This window comes from Rhinoderma darwinii, chromosome 2 (genome assembly GCF_050947455.1).
Source record: "Rhinoderma darwinii isolate aRhiDar2 chromosome 2, aRhiDar2.hap1, whole genome shotgun sequence".
Lineage (NCBI taxonomy): Eukaryota > Metazoa > Chordata > Amphibia > Anura > Rhinodermatidae > Rhinoderma > Rhinoderma darwinii.
Window position 1 is genome coordinate 467,411,136 of NC_134688.1, and position 16,379 is coordinate 467,427,514.

General features: G+C 38.8%; 1 protein-coding gene across 1 annotated transcript in view; it reads left to right on the forward strand.

Moving 5' to 3' along the window:
* The first annotated feature begins 383 nt into the window (after positions 1 to 383).
* Positions 384 to 16,379, forward strand: part of LOC142741913 (interferon-induced GTP-binding protein Mx2-like) — a 50,141-nt gene continuing 34,145 nt past the window's right edge. The window contains 6 exon segments of the mRNA XM_075851235.1: positions 384 to 441; positions 2,149 to 2,292; positions 13,957 to 14,100; positions 14,215 to 14,313; positions 14,404 to 14,447; positions 15,306 to 15,501. Of these exon segments, the coding sequence (XP_075707350.1) occupies positions 384 to 441; positions 2,149 to 2,292; positions 13,957 to 14,100; positions 14,215 to 14,313; positions 14,404 to 14,447; positions 15,306 to 15,501 (685 nt within the window).

Genomic DNA, 16,379 nt, shown 5'->3' on the forward strand with positions numbered 1-16,379 from the left:
TATTGAACGGGTTCATCGTGCCTTGCGTCCAAAACCCAAACCAGATAAAACCCCGCGGGATGTGATCTGTGGGCTGCTCAGCTATGTAGATACGGCTGATATACTGGCATCAGCGAGGGACACGTCTCCAATCTTGTTTCAAGGTTTCCACATTAAACTGTTACAGGATTTAGCCGCCTCCGCTCTTCTGAAACAAAGAAAGCTTAAACCCCTCTTGGATCTCTCAAAGTCTAATGAAATGTCTCACCACTGGCTGTCTCCGTTTGGTCTGGCTATCTTAAAAGATGGGAGACAAATCACCATAAGAGCCCCTTCAGATTTAACAAGAGCATGGGATCGTTTACAGCTTGACCCGATGGATGCCATTGGAAGATATTGACAAAATGCCACCTTTGCCGAATCCAGATGACTGGCATCCCATCAACAACAAGAACAAATCGCGTAAGACCAAAAGAGGGTCAACTTCATCGCATCCACCCTGATTCCTATTGTTCTCTACTCGTCTTCAAGAGGCGGTTTTGATTTGTCATGTTCTTTGTCATGGTCTTGACGTTCTGAACATTCCGGTTTTTACTAATTCTGTACAAAAACTGTGAGTAGGTGTGGACAGCCATGTAATGCTGGTCTCTGTTCTGTTATATTGACTACTCTTGATATATTGCTAGTTATTGCTTGCCTATTCTATAACATCTTTTGGTGATTCCTCTGTTCCGCGCTTCCTAGCAAGTGTGGTAAACACAGGTTATCGCTCGGATATATACAGTAATAGCAATTTTATTTTATTTTTATTATATTTTTAAGTCACCAACGGTATTATCTATTATTCAGTTAAATTGTAGGTGAATTGCTTGCATTGTGATCCATGTTCCGATCAAGATCTTTTCACCCTTCCCCACCCCCCCCCCCCCTTTCATTCTTATCCTCCTAGCTTTGACACTTAATGTCATTTGCTGGATTGAATGCTTACTTGAGATATTCCCTTCCGTGCCTCGCAAGGGGAATATCCTATGTATATATTTTACTTATTTCGTTGTTTCTGTTTTTATATGTTTCTGCGATACATCTTGTACTATTGGTTCTCCTTTAGTATATTTTCTACATGGCATCTAGACAATCGCTAACACCGCTTAAGATCTCATCATTTAACGTGAAAGGCTTGAATAACCCTTCCAAGCCCTGCCAGATTATTTCTCTTCTTGGGAGAGAAAATTCTGATAGTCTTTTTCTAAGAGTCGCATTTTCGTACTGGTCATGCTCCTAATCTTTCTCGTTCTCAATATCCGACGTGGTTTCATAGCTGCACTCCAGGTTCAGCATCGAAGGGTGTTACATTCATAAAAATCTTCCTTTCCTACCTTTAGATACTTGCAAATACACTTATCACGCTAGGCAATTTATACGCACCCAATAAAGGTCAAGCAGGTTGGTTATACTCCACACTACAAACCTTAAAACTTTTCCCAGAAGGAATATTGATAGTAGGGGATGACTTAAATGTAACTTTAGACCCACTCCTAGATTTCTCTTCTAAGAAGTCGACATTATCCTATAGGGCCCTTTCTCATATTAAAAAGTCACTTTCTGACCATCATTTGATTGATTATTGAAGGTTACAAAATCCAAATGTACAAGATCTCTCCTTTTATTCCTCAGTACATTCTTCATGGCAGAGACTAGACTATATTTTTGTACAAGAATATTTTCTACCAAATATTACTCATGCTTCCATTGGTGAAATTACATTGTCAGACCATGCACCTGTTTCCCTTGCATTTAGGCTCACAACCAGGCCATGTCGACAATATACATGGAAATTAAACGAAACCTTAATTGATGATGACAAGAGATTATCGGACATTTTATTTTGCTGAAAATATCACGCCTTGTGTGTCCTTTTCCAAATATTTGGGAGGCACATAAGGCGGTGATAAGGGACGAGCTTATAGCCTTGGGATCATATCTAAAAAAGTTGAGAATGGGTGAGATTTCATCCCTTTTGAAGCAGATTTAATAAATCCTTCATATCCCAGATTAAAGCTACATCTGCTAAAATGGTGACATCCACACCTGACATAGCTGAAGCCTTTAGAACATATTATTCCTCGTTGTATAACGTATCCAAAAGTTCCCCATCTATTTCCCCCCCAGACTCTTCCCAAGCAGTGAACGACTTTCTTTCCATGCTGACCTTACCACAAGTTACTCCTGAACAAAAAGAGACCCTTGTTAAAGCAATTACTTCATCGGAGATTCTGGATACCCTTAAATCCATTCCTAATGGAAAGAGCCCCGGTCCAGATAGATTTCCTATAACTTACTATAAAAAATTTAAAGATTCCCTCCTCCCCCATCTTGTCACCCTATCAATGGCCTGTTGAAGGGAGATTCTCTTCCTCAGTAGGCTTTATCAGCCCACATAACAATTCTTCCTGAGGGTATGTTCACACGATGAGAGGCATTTACGTGTGAAAAGACAGACTGTTTACAGCTGCCTCGTTTCACACGTAAATGCTCCTCCTCGCATTTTGCGAGCCGTCTGAGACGCTCGTAAATCTTGAGCTGTGCTTCATTGAGTTCAATGAAGAACAGCTCAAATTACGTGGCAAAGAAGTGCCCTGCATATAATGTATATAAGTGCCCCGCATATAATGTATATAAGTGTCCTGCATATAATGTATAGAAGTGTCCTGCATATAATGTATATAAGTGTCCCGCATATAATGTATATAAGTGTCCCGCATATAATGTATAGAAGTGTCCCGCATATAATGTATATAAGTGTCCCGCATATAATGTATAGAAGTGTCCTGCATATAATGTATAGAAGTGTCCTGCATATAATGTATATAAGTGTCCCGCATATAATGTATATAAGTGTCCCACATATAATGTATATAAGTGTCCCGCATATAATGTATATAAGTGTCCTGCATATAATGTATAGAAGTGTCCCGCATATAATGTATAGAAGTGTCCTGCATGTAATGTATAGAAGTGTCCTGCATATAATGTATATAAGTGTCCTGCATATAATGTATATAAGTGTCCCGCATGTAATGTATATAAGTGTCCTGCATGTAATGTATATAAGTGTCCTGCATATAATTTATATAAGTGTCCCGCATATAATGTATATAAGTGTCCCGTATATAATGTATATAAGTGTCCCGCATATAATGTATATAAGTGTCCTGCATATAATGTATATAAGTGCCCCGCATATAATGTATATAAGTGTCCCGCATATAATGTATATAAGTGTCCCGCATATAATGTATATAAGTGTCCCGCATATAATGTATATAAGTGTCCTGCATATAATGTATATAAGTGTCCTGCATATAATGTATAGAAGTGTCCCGCATATAATGTATATAAGTGTCCCGCATATAATGTATATAAGTGTCCCGCATATAATGTATAGAAGTGTCCCGCATATAATGTATAGAAGTGTCCCGCATATAATGTATATAAGTGTCCCGCATATAATGTATATAAGTGTCCCGCATATAATGTATATAAGTGTCCGGCATATAATGTATATAAGTGTCCCGCATATAATGTATATAAGTGTCCGGCATATAATGTATATAAGTGTCCCACATATAATGTATATAAGTGTCCCGCATATAATGTATATAAGTGTCCTGCATATAATGTATAGAAGTGTCCCGCATATAATGTATAGAAGTGTCCTGCATATAATGTATATAAGTGTCCTGCATATAATGTATATAAGTGTCCCGCATGTAATGTATATAAGTGTCCTGCATGTAATGTATATAAGTGTCCTGCATATAATTTATATAAGTGTCCCGCATATAATGTATATAAGTGTCCCGTATATAATGTATATAAGTGTCCCGCATATAATGTATATAAGTGTCCTGCATATAATGTATATAAGTGCCCCGCATATAATGTATATAAGTGTCCCGCATATAATGTATATAAGTGTCCCGCATATAATGTATATAAGTGTCCCGCATATAATGTATATAAGTGTCCTGCATATAATGTATATAAGTGTCCTGCATATAATGTATAGAAGTGTCCCGCATATAATGTATATAAGTGTCCCGCATATAATGTATATAAGTGTCCCGCATATAATGTATAGAAGTGTCCCGCATATAATGTATAGAAGTGTCCCGCATATAATGTATATAAGTGTCCCGCATATAATGTATATAAGTGTCCCGCATATAATGTATATAAGTGTCCGGCATATAATGTATATAAGTGTCCCGCATATAATGTATATAAGTGTCCGGCATATAATGTATATAAGTGTCCCGCATATAATGTATAGAAGTGTCCCGCATATAATGTATATAAGTGTCCTGCATATAATGTATAGAAGTGTCCCGCATATAATGTATATAAGTGTCCCGCATATAATGTATATAAGTGTCCCGCATATAATGTATATAAGTGTCCCGCATATAATGTATATAAGTGTCCTGCATGTAATGTATATAAGTGTCCCGCATATAATGTATATAAATGTCCCGCATATAATGTATAGAAGTGTCCCGCATATAATGTATATAAGTGTCCCGCATGTAATGTATAGAAGTGTCCTGCATATAATGTATATAAGTGTCCCGCATATAATGTATATAAGTGTCCTGCATGTAATGTATATAAGTGTCCTGCATATAATGTATATAAGTGTCCTGCATATAATGTATATAAGTGTCCCGCATATAATGTATATAAGTGTCCGGCATATAATGTATATAAGTGTCCGGCATATAATGTATATAAGTGTCCGGCATATAATGTATATAAGTGTCCCGCATATAATGTATAGAAGTGTCCCGCATATAATGTATATAAGTGTCCTGCATATAATGTATAGAAGTGTCCCGCATATAATGTATATAAGTGTCCCGCATATAATGTATATAAGTGTCCCGCATATAATGTATATAAGTGTCCCGCATATAATGTATATAAGTGTCCTGCATGTAATGTATATAAGTGTCCCGCATATAATGTATATAAATGTCCCGCATATAATGTATAGAAGTGTCCCGCATATAATGTATATAAGTGTCCCGCATATAATGTATATAAGTGTCCGGCATATAATGTATATAAGTGTCCCGCATATAATGTATATAAGTGTCCCGCATATAATGTATATAAGTGTCCCGCATATAATGTATATAAGTGTCCCGCATATAATGTATATAAGTGTCCCGCATATAATGTATATAAGTGTCCCGCATATAATGTATATAAGTGTCCCGCATATAATGTATATAAGTGTCCCGCATATAATGTATATAAGTGTCCTGCATATAATGTATAGAAGTGTCCCGCATATAATGTATATAAGTGTCCCGCATATAATGTATATAAGTGTCCCGCATATAATGTATATAAGTGTCCCGCATATAATGTATATAAGTGTCCTGCATGTAATGTATATAAGTGTCCCGCATATAATGTATATAAATGTCCCGCATATAATGTATAGAAGTGTCCCGCATATAATGTATATAAGTGTCCTGCATGTAATGTATAGAAGTGTCCTGCATATAATGTATATAAGTGTCCTGCATATAATGTATATAAGTGTCCCGCATATAATGTATATAAGTGTCCTGCATGTAATGTATATAAGTGTCCTGCATATAATGTATATAAGTGTCCTGCATATAATGTATATAAGTGTCCCGCATATAATGTATATAAGTGTCCGGCATATAATGTATATAAGTGTCCGGCATATAATGTATATAAGTGTCCGGCATATAATGTATATAAGTGTCCCGCATATAATGTATAGAAGTGTCCCGCATATAATGTATATAAGTGTCCTGCATATAATGTATAGAAGTGTCCCGCATATAATGTATATAAGTGTCCCGCATATAATGTATATAAGTGTCCCGCATATAATGTATATAAGTGTCCCGCATATAATGTATATAAGTGTCCTGCATGTAATGTATATAAGTGTCCCGCATATAATGTATATAAATGTCCCGCATATAATGTATAGAAGTGTCCCGCATATAATGTATATAAGTGTCCTGCATGTAATGTATAGAAGTGTCCTGCATATAATGTATATAAGTGTCCTGCATATAATGTATATAAGTGTCCCGCATATAATGTATATAAGTGTCCTGCATGTAATGTATATAAGTGTCCTGCATATAATGTATATAAGTGTCCTGCATATAATGTATATAAGTGTCCCGCATATAATGTATATAAGTGTCCCGCATATAATGTATATAAGTGTCCTGCATATAATGTATATAAGTGTCCTGCATATAATGTATATAAGTGTCCCGCATATAATGTATATAAGTGTCCCGCATATAATGTATATAAGTGTCCTGCATATAATGTATATAAGTGTCCTGCATATAATGTATATAAGTGTCCCGCATATAATGTATATAAGTGTCCCGCATATAATGTATATAAGTGTCCCGCATATAATGTATATAAGTGTCCTGCATATAATGTATATAAGTGTCCCGCATATAATGTATATAAGTGTCCTGCATGTAATGTATATAAGTGTCCTGCATATAATGTATATAAATGTCCCGCATATAATGTATATAAGTGTCCCGCATGTAATGTATATAAGTGTCCTGCATATAATGTATATAAATGTCCTGCATATAATGTATAGAAGTGTCCCGCATATAATGTATATAAGTGTCCTGCATATAATGTATATAAGTGTCCTGCATATAATGTATATAAGTGTCCTGCATATAATGTATATAAGTGTCCTGCATATAATGTATATAAGTGTCCCGCATATAATGTATATAAGTGTCCCGCATATAATGTATAGAAGTGTCCCGCATATAACGTATAGAAGTGTCCTGCATATAATGTATATGTGTCCCGCATATAATGTATAGAAGTGTCCCACATATAATGTATAGAAGTGTCCCGCATATAATGTATAGAAGTGTCCCGCATATAATGTATATAAGTGTCCCGCATATAATGTATATAAGTGTCCCGCATATAATGTATATAAGTGTCCCGCATATAATGTATATAAGTGTCCCGCATATAACGTATAGAAGTGTCCTGCATATAATGTATAGAAGTGTCCCGCATATAATGTATATAAGTGTCCCGCATATAATGTATATAAGTGTCCCGCATATAATGTATATAAGTGTCCTGCACTTCTTTGCCGAGGCAGTCAATTTACGCGTCGTCGTTTGACAGCTGTCAAACGACGACGCGTAAATTACAGGTTGTCTGCACAGTACGTCGGCAAACCCATTCAAATGAATGGGCAGATGTTTGCCGACGTATTGCAGCCCTATTTTCAGGCGTAAAACGAGGCATAATACGCCTCGTTTACGCCTGAAAATAGGTTGTGTGAACCCAGCCTAAAGAAGGAAAAGATTTGACCAATTGACCAGTTATATGCCAATTTCGTTACTAAATTCAGACTTTAAGATTGGGCTAAGGTGTTGGCCAGATGGCTGGGAGCCATCCTCCATTGTATTATTCATCAAGAGCAAACTGGCTTCGCAAGAGGTCGTGAGGGGAGGGACAGCTCTGTCAAAGTTCTCCATCTGATTAGGCATGCTCGAACAAAAAATTTACTACTAGTACTTCTTAGTACCGATGCTGAAAAAGCGTTTGACAGGGTTAGATGGTTCGATATGACTAAAACCCTAGAGCAATTTGGTTTTCGTGGTCAGTTTGTGAGGGCGGTGTTGTCCCTCTACTCTGGTCCCTCTGCAAAGGTTCGGGTAAATGGATCTTTGTCGTCGGAATTTCACATTTCTAATGGGACAAGACAGGGGTGCCCTTTGTCCCCTTCCCTCTTCATAATGGTTATGGAGACATTGATTCAGTGTATAAGGGAGACTCCCAGGATTAAAGGACTCTCTGTAGGAGGAATAACTCATAAGACAGTGGCATTTGCAGACGATTTATTAGACCTGAGATCAAACCCCATCCAGGCATTTCCAACTCTGGTTTCCATTTTTGAAAAGCTATCAAATTTTAAAATAAATAAGTCTGAGGTATTAAATATTTCCCTAGCCAAAACATTACCTGATACTCTAAAGCAGGATTCTCCCTTTAAGTGGTCTGAATACAAAATTTAATATTTGGGTATTTGGTTGGCCAATGACCCAGGCCATTTATTTGCTTATAATTATGCCTCTTTTTGGACTCCTTGAAATCCCAACTTAAGACATATGACATACCTATGCTTTCATGGATGGGACGTAATTTTTTTTAAAAACTTACATTATGCCTACTGTGTTGTATCTGATGAACATGGTTCCTATTCATTTACCTATTTCTTATTTTTCCAATATTAGTCGCCTGTTTTCTCAATATCTCTGGGCTCACAAGAGATCTAGAATTGCACATCACATACTCATTAGAACTAAATGCTCCAGTGGTATAGGCCTACCGGATGCTTACACCTATTAGAGTGTCCTTTTGGCCTCCGTCGGGCTGGTATGCGTCGGTATACCTTTTTTTTTAAGGATGTAATAACGTAGTATACTACGATATTCTATCCTGAGGGATCCCGCAAAAAAACGTATACCATGTGGAGCTTTCCTAGGGCTGTAATCCCTGGGAAGCAAATCAGGTACCACTCAGCCTGGGGATTCTGGCCCTGGGGAAGCCCCTGACGTGTGTATGGACAGTGATGTCAGGGACTTGTGATGTGGTAGTGAAGAGGTTAAAAAAAGAATTAGTCAGAATCGGTTTCATTTCTCCTGAACTGAATCTCTCCAGAAGGAGGCGAATCTATAAGAGCAGCACATACAGAGATCTCCAGTCTGCAGGAGGACACCCAGCTCTTCACACTGGTAAGTGCATTATGCATTGGGCTCTACATTGGCGCATGACATGGGCAGAAATTACGTTTACGTATCATACCCATTTAATTTGCACCCCACTTTTACCTGCCTGTCCCCCTTTTTCTAGCCGTATCTTATGTCTGGCGATCCCTGACATGTCACTCTTGCTTTTTGTGGTTTTAACACTTCGCACTACCGCTCACTCTTATCTCGGTGGGAATGATTTCTTATCTGTCACATGTAAAACTTGGCTGCTGTTGCTTTAATTAAAGGCAAATGCTCTATTTTCTAGTTAGCCACAATGAGAGCATTTACATTTTCTTTGTTTTGTATACTCAGATTTAACAATGTGATTGTGTCTAGACCTTGTAGTAAAAGGCACCAAAATTTGGCGCATTTCTGGCGCATAATGTCAAGTTTTAGATCTATATATGAAAGGTGCCAAAAAGTACAGATGTTCTTGAAAATGGTGTGTGGTTAAACGGAAAGTGGCGTGGCCAAATGTGCGCAAAAATGTTGTAAAAGTATCTAATCTAGCGAGATTTATCAGACAGCGTGCGCCACTTTGAAAAATTTGGTGAATCTTCTGACTGATCTAAGATTACGCTGTCTAAATATAAGACAACATTAGTAAATCTGCCCCTCTGTGTTTAATTCCTGACCATTTTCAAGACCCCTCCTTGCTGTCATTGAATTGGAACATTCTTCTTTACAATCAGAGGCTGAAAAACAATACATATCTAGTACCACAGCTGAGGGTTTGCTACAATTGTATCCAGTCTAGACACTTTTTTTCTGACCTAAACATTCTGGGCTCCAGAATGATACAATTTACCTGCACTGATACATTGTAACCAACTCTGAGGACAGGAGAGTGATTGGTACTGCTGATGTATTTAGCTCACATAGGATTGTCTAGACTGGATACAATTGTAGTAAAATGCTGTAGATAGGGGAGCGTGTTGGCACCCAGCACGTGCCCTGCCAGCCCTCACCCTAGCTATGCTCCCGTAGAAGGGTTTTGTCTAAATGGGACTACTCCATTTAAAGTCTGTACTGGTTGGTAAGCCCTTGGATATGAAAAAAAAAAATCTATTCACTGGCAGCAAGCAAAGATGTTGAAAATAGTGATGCATTTAAACACATATTGATATGTAACCAACTCGTTGGTGGCTCGGAAAAAAAGATGGACACCTTTTCCAAGTGTTGGCATGTGGCTTGCTGGGGGATCGGATGGATTTTTACTTGTTGTTTGGTCGCCTGCTTTCCTTATTGCTGCCGGACATTTTCTGTAATCCAAAGTTATAGACACTTTTATAAGTTCTATTCATATCTGTAGCCAGAGGCATAACTAAAATCATAAATAGATCCTAGAAAGGTGAGGATGGAGACATCTGTTCACAGCAGAAAGACACCACTTTTATTTAATTTTTTTTCAAAATAAGAAGCAGCATCTGAGTGGTCCACAGTTCTAGCTATAAAGAAATATAACTGAAATGAAAAAAGAAATACTCATCAGATGCATGTTAGAAAATATATATACAAAAAACTATAATAAATGAATAAAATAAATAAATGTTTAAAATAAATATATATAAAAAAATAACTGAAATAAAGAGGACAGGATAAAAAAGAAATATCAGATGCATGTTAAAAAAAAGAAAAATATAGAAAATAAATATATAAAAATATAACTGAAATAAAGAAGAAATGCTAAAATAATATCAAATGCATGCTAAAAAATAGATAAAAATGTGATAGAGACATACTGGATCAGAGGTTTTGATGAGGGGGCGTCCGGGTGCTGAGACCCCCACCATCACCGAAACTAAAAGGGCAGAAAGCGCACAGCCGCGTGCTCTGCTTCGGCTGTGTTTGGCGCACCTCGTAGGGTGCTCACATACATTTTATGTGAGCCCGTCATCAGTGTAACGAGCTGAAACGATCACAGGTATCGCTGCAGAATTTAGTATGTCCGTTAACGTTGGACATTATCTGCATTTGTCTATGAGCTCCAAATTAATGAATGCTCTCTCAATGGTGGATCTGAGAGAGGCCGGCCGGAGAGACCATGACACGCAGCTTCAGTGTTCAAACGATCTCTGCCCTAGGGGGCGGATCCATCTTTATTTATAGGAAAATGAGAGTAGGTGGTAACCTTATACTTGCAAACATAAACATTCTATATATGGTAATATCCCAAAACTCCACATATGGTATAATGACAGGAAAGGTGTAGGCTTTGGTTTCAGCCAATCAGCTACAATATGATAATGACTCTGATTCAGCCAATAAGAATTATTTCAATGCATTATAATAATTCTTCACCCTCCAAGCCCCAGGTGGCCTGAACCTTGTCCCATGGAGAAGACACACATTTCAGATACACAAGTTAATTTGTCTCTACTTCTTATCTCACTAGAGAATGGAGACTGCAGATAAGTTTAAATAAATTAAACAGAGGCCTGAATCCAAGGGAGATGGTAAACAATGTCATTGTCCATTCCACCAAGGCTATTTGATCTGCTCCTTAAAAGAGTAATAAAACATTCAATTCAAGAACACATAACATAGAATTGCTTCAGGACATCTGCTGATATTTACTTTTTACTTATTAACCTCAAGATGTCTCCTTCAGGCCAAAAGATGGATTCCAATGATCCAAAATGGACACCTACCATAGAAGATGGAGTCCATGTAAAATGTTATCTTTTAAACATATTCTAATCACCTTCACAAAAGCAATATATGTTCACACATATAAAGATAATTAAAATATTTTTGACACAGGTGAAGGTGCGGAGCGCTTTGGCCCCTTCGCTTTAGCAATGGAGGGGGTCTCAGCACCCGGACCCCACAAATCAAAACTTCTGATACAATATGTTACTATGACATATCAAAAGTTTTTTGAAGGTGCAGTTACTCTTTAAATACATAAATACATAAAATAAAGAAATATATACATACCTTAAAGGGTAACTAAACGTTCAATGTCATAATGACAAGTCAGAAGCTTTGATCGGTGAGGGTCCAGACCCCATCTGATCGCTAAAACGAAGCGTAAGAAGCTTTTGGATGAGCGCTGAGCCGCTTAGTTTCTGATCGCCTTTTTTCGGAAAGCCGAACAGTTGGTGTACGGACTCATAGACTTTCTATTGAGTCCAGACACCATTAGCTTGTGTTTCCCAGAAAAGCCGATCAGAAACCAAGTGGCTGAGCGCTCACCCAAGCGCTTCTGCCGCTTCGTTTTAGCGATCGGTGGGGGTCTCAGTGCTCGGACCCCCACCGATCAAAACTTCTGACGTCACTATGACATGTCAGAAGTTTGTTGAACGTTTAGTCGACCTTTAACTAAGTGTAATAAAGAAATGTAAAAAATAAACATTCAGAAAAACATCAAATAAATAAATGTATACATATATAAAACAAATACCTGCAATTGATAAATATATAATACAATAAAATAAAGCCCTGTGTGAATCATGCTTTATGGCACAGATCCATAACCAATAAGTGACAGCTTCATTCTCAGGGGAACGGACGGCCGCCTCTCCCTGTTCTGAGCACAATTGTCTTCAATGTAACGTGACCCAAAGTAAATATTCTTGTGTTGTGTCCTGAGTCTACCGGCATAGTTGTTTTACAAACACACATCAATTATACTATGGGATTAATTAGTTAATGGAGAATTACCAAAAGCTTTCTGTAAAAGTCCCCGATACTGCACATTAATGATGTGAAAAACTTTTTTCACGTCTTTGAAGGGGTTTTCCAAAAATAGAAAAACATGGCTGGCTTTCTTCCAAAAACAGTGCCATTGATTGTGTATGGTATTGAATCTCAGACCCAAATGGAGCTGATCTTCAATAAGAGGTTCACCCCATGGACAGGTGTAGCTCTGTTTTTGGAAGATGTTTTTTTTTTCTTGTACAGCCCATGTGGAATTAATTGAAGTACCGGCCCTCATGTCTGCTCTAGTCGTGTTATGACAACGCTTCCTGTTCTGTGCTCGGACAGTTCAGTCTTACCTTAAAGTAGCTATCACCTGAAAAGGGGGGCCTGTTTTTTTTTTGTTTTTTTTTAAACCCATTACCCCTCTAAGAAATTAATAATTGTCTAAATATATGTTATTAATATAAAGATGCCCCCAGTTTACGTGTACTTTCAGTATATAAATGACCTGCCTCCCCGGAGGAATCGGGTCTCCGATCTTCCAGATAGGGGTATCCTGGCATCTTTTGTGTCCTCCTGAAATCACCCATGGCAGCATCCAAGCTCAGAACACGGGATCTCGCTGGTTAGTTCCGAGATCTCGCGTTATGTCTCAAAGAGATCTACCTGCTATATTAATGCTTACCGATTCTTTAAGTCCTATATTAAGAGCCATGAAACATGACTAGGGATAAGAGTCAAACCCTAAACACCCATCTGTAGACTGCACTGTTTCAGAGTTTTTGCTCCTCATCAGTATAGAGTAGAGTTCTGGTTGGCTGGGTGTCTTTGATGCAGCTCTCGGAGGGGAGTGATTCTCCTTGCAGAGATCCAGTTGGTGTACGGAGTCTTAAAGGGGTTTGCCTATCAGGGACATTTATGGCATATCCACAGGATAGACCATAAATGTCAGATAGATGTACCTATCTAAAGCCAGCCCCCTAAATCCTGTAAAACCTTTCTCGGTTCCTGCTGTCTCCCAGGACACTTGCTGATTACATGGACGGAAATTACGAAGTGGCCCGGGAGGCAGCGGGAACCGAGAAAGGTAGAACAGGGTTTAGGGGGCGCACTTTAGAGATAGGTGCAGGTCCCAGAGGTGGCTATGCCATTAATGTCCCTGAAGGGCAAACGCCTTTAAGGGCAATTCTCCTTGGAACTAATATGCAAATGAAGGTAGAAAACTGTCCCGCTAGTGCCACCTATAGGCAGCGAGCCTATAAGCCATTATCCGACCATTTAATAAAGTTCCTTGAAATATGACTAGGGATATCAGCCCGACCAGAGACACTGTAGGCAGCTGTTGGCTCCTGTGATGTTGTCCTGGTAGCCGGTGGTAATTTCTCCATTTAGACGTCAATTCTGCAAAAGTATAGAGAATCCATTTCTTATCTGTGTTGTTTTCTTTGTTTTTTAGAAGTCAAAATGCAGAATAATGGCCAAATACCTGGGTTTTCGTTTGCTACGCCTACATTTTCATTTTCTACTGCAACACCAGCTTCTCAGCCATCAATCGGATTAACATCTTCACCACAGACGTTAAATGGGCCGGTTCAGCCTTCATCAGTCTTTAGCGCAACATCAACACCTTTTCAATTCCCGAACAGCTTCACAGCTTCACCAGAGAAGTCAAAAAACATCATTCAACCAGCAAAATTTGCTGTGCAATATTCAGGCCAAAACCAAAGCATTCCAGCTCCGATATCTACTCCATCGTTGGAGACGCTACCACCGGCCACCGAGACAACATCATGGGAGCGAACAGATAATGGAGGTAGAGTTCTTCACAGGTTAGCCCCATTTCTTTTTTTTTTTGCTCATACTATACATTTTAATTTATTTTGACCTTTACATGTTTTTCTAGGTTCCTCTGCTAAAGTAGAGCCATTTGTCTTTCAAGGTGACACGGTAAGTACATATCTGTCTTTATTATATATATTCATCCGCAGAATAACGCAGAGTCTGGCCTCAAATTGTAGATCAACTTTTGAATATTACGATGGTTGTGCCAAAATTATACATACCTCAGATTTAGCTATATTTCCCAAAGTCTCCTCCCCATTCCACCGTGTCCAAAAAGGTCATGGTAAACTGCAGTAATCAGTAATGTTGCCTATCAGGGGCATAGCTATGTAACTAGGGGGTCATGGTGGGACATGTGCCCCAGGTGATGAGTGCCAGTGCGGGACACCAACAAGTTATTCTGCCTTGGCCTGGGTATTTAGATACAGGGCTGACAAACTCAATCTCTGGGTAAGGGAAGGCCTAAATACTACTCTCATAAAGAGACACGCGAGAGGAGACGACAGCTCCGAGGAGCATAATATTTTAGATATGTTGAAGGGAGCAGGTGGCAGGCCCCTATGGGGGCATGTGGCTGCACTGTATATGAAGAAAATGTGGCAGGAACTCATGGGTAGCATGTGGCTGACACAGAGGAGATTTTGGCATGCACTTTTTAAGATAGGAAATGCATCAGGCACTGCATTTAGGAGTCCAATGTCTGTCACTGTATACGGGGACATGTGGCTATTCCCTGTATGTGGGGCCTTGACTGTCATCTTATCTCCAACCTGAGCTCGCATTGTTACCGGGGCTTCTAAGAACACTTAGAAAGGCAGGGCACAAAAAGTGTGTCATGGAATCTTTCAAAAAGTTGGGGGGGGGGGGGGCAAATAGGTTGTAATACAATAATAGATTGTAATACCCAAAAATGTCACAATTTAAACTTTGTTATCTTCCGTTTGCAATTATTTTTCATTATAGGAACAACCAGATAATGTCCTAGGACAACAATATGACTACAAGATCCGCCCATGTATTGATCTCATTGACTCCCTAAGGGCACTGGGGGTGGAGAAGGATTTGGGATTACCGGCGATCGCTGTCATTGGTGATCAGAGTTCTGGCAAAAGTTCTGTTCTGGAGGCTCTGTCTGGAGTCAATCTTCCCAGAGGCAGCGGTGAGAACCTGGTCACAGTATTACATGTTGGTGTGGTTTAATCTAATAGGCCTGGCAGCAGATGGGACGTAGCTACCATAAATGGGGTACAGCAATAGCAGTTGCACCCAGCCCCGGTTACTCAAAGGCTCCTCTGCCACCAGTATTATAAATGGCACATGGTAGGTGGGAGGCACCGTTACAGATTTTGCATGGGGCCCAGGAGCTTCTGGATGCCTCTGCCTGGCCGGAATCATATTATGACCACATCTATCCTGCCACATAGTGATCCACTTGATTTTAAGGACCACTATTCGACAAGGAGATAATTTTCCTATATGTTGGCTGTAATAACATAACAATGTTGCAATCTTGCCTGAAACATAACTCTTTCTATGAATTAGGATTTCACAAATGTTTAATTGATTCAATTTTCTATATATTTTTTTTTTTAAATTAGTAAATAAAGCAAGACCATAGGCGCCCAAAAAAAAGAAACTTCTGCTTTGTTAGGTTAGAAGCACACTAAGGGGGAATATATCATCAGGAAATTACATATTAGTTATATTAGGCTATTGTTACAAAGATATTTTATAAAATTTTGTGGTGAGAATATGGATTTATAAAAATAAATCCTTAAAGGGAACCGGTCACCAACATTTCACCTATTGAACTCTACCCACCCCTCACTGGCCGCTGCTGTCAAAAGTTCATTGCCATTTTCCCCTCTCCTAAACTCCTCCTCCGACCATAAATAACGGTCTGCAAACATTTAGCATCTTTTATGGTAATAATCCGGCAGTCTCGTTAGTTCCTCTTCTTATGTCCACCCAGCGCCGAAAACTGGCCCACCCTGAATGCAGAAACCTCGTCTGAGATAGCGCGCATGCCCTCGTCAT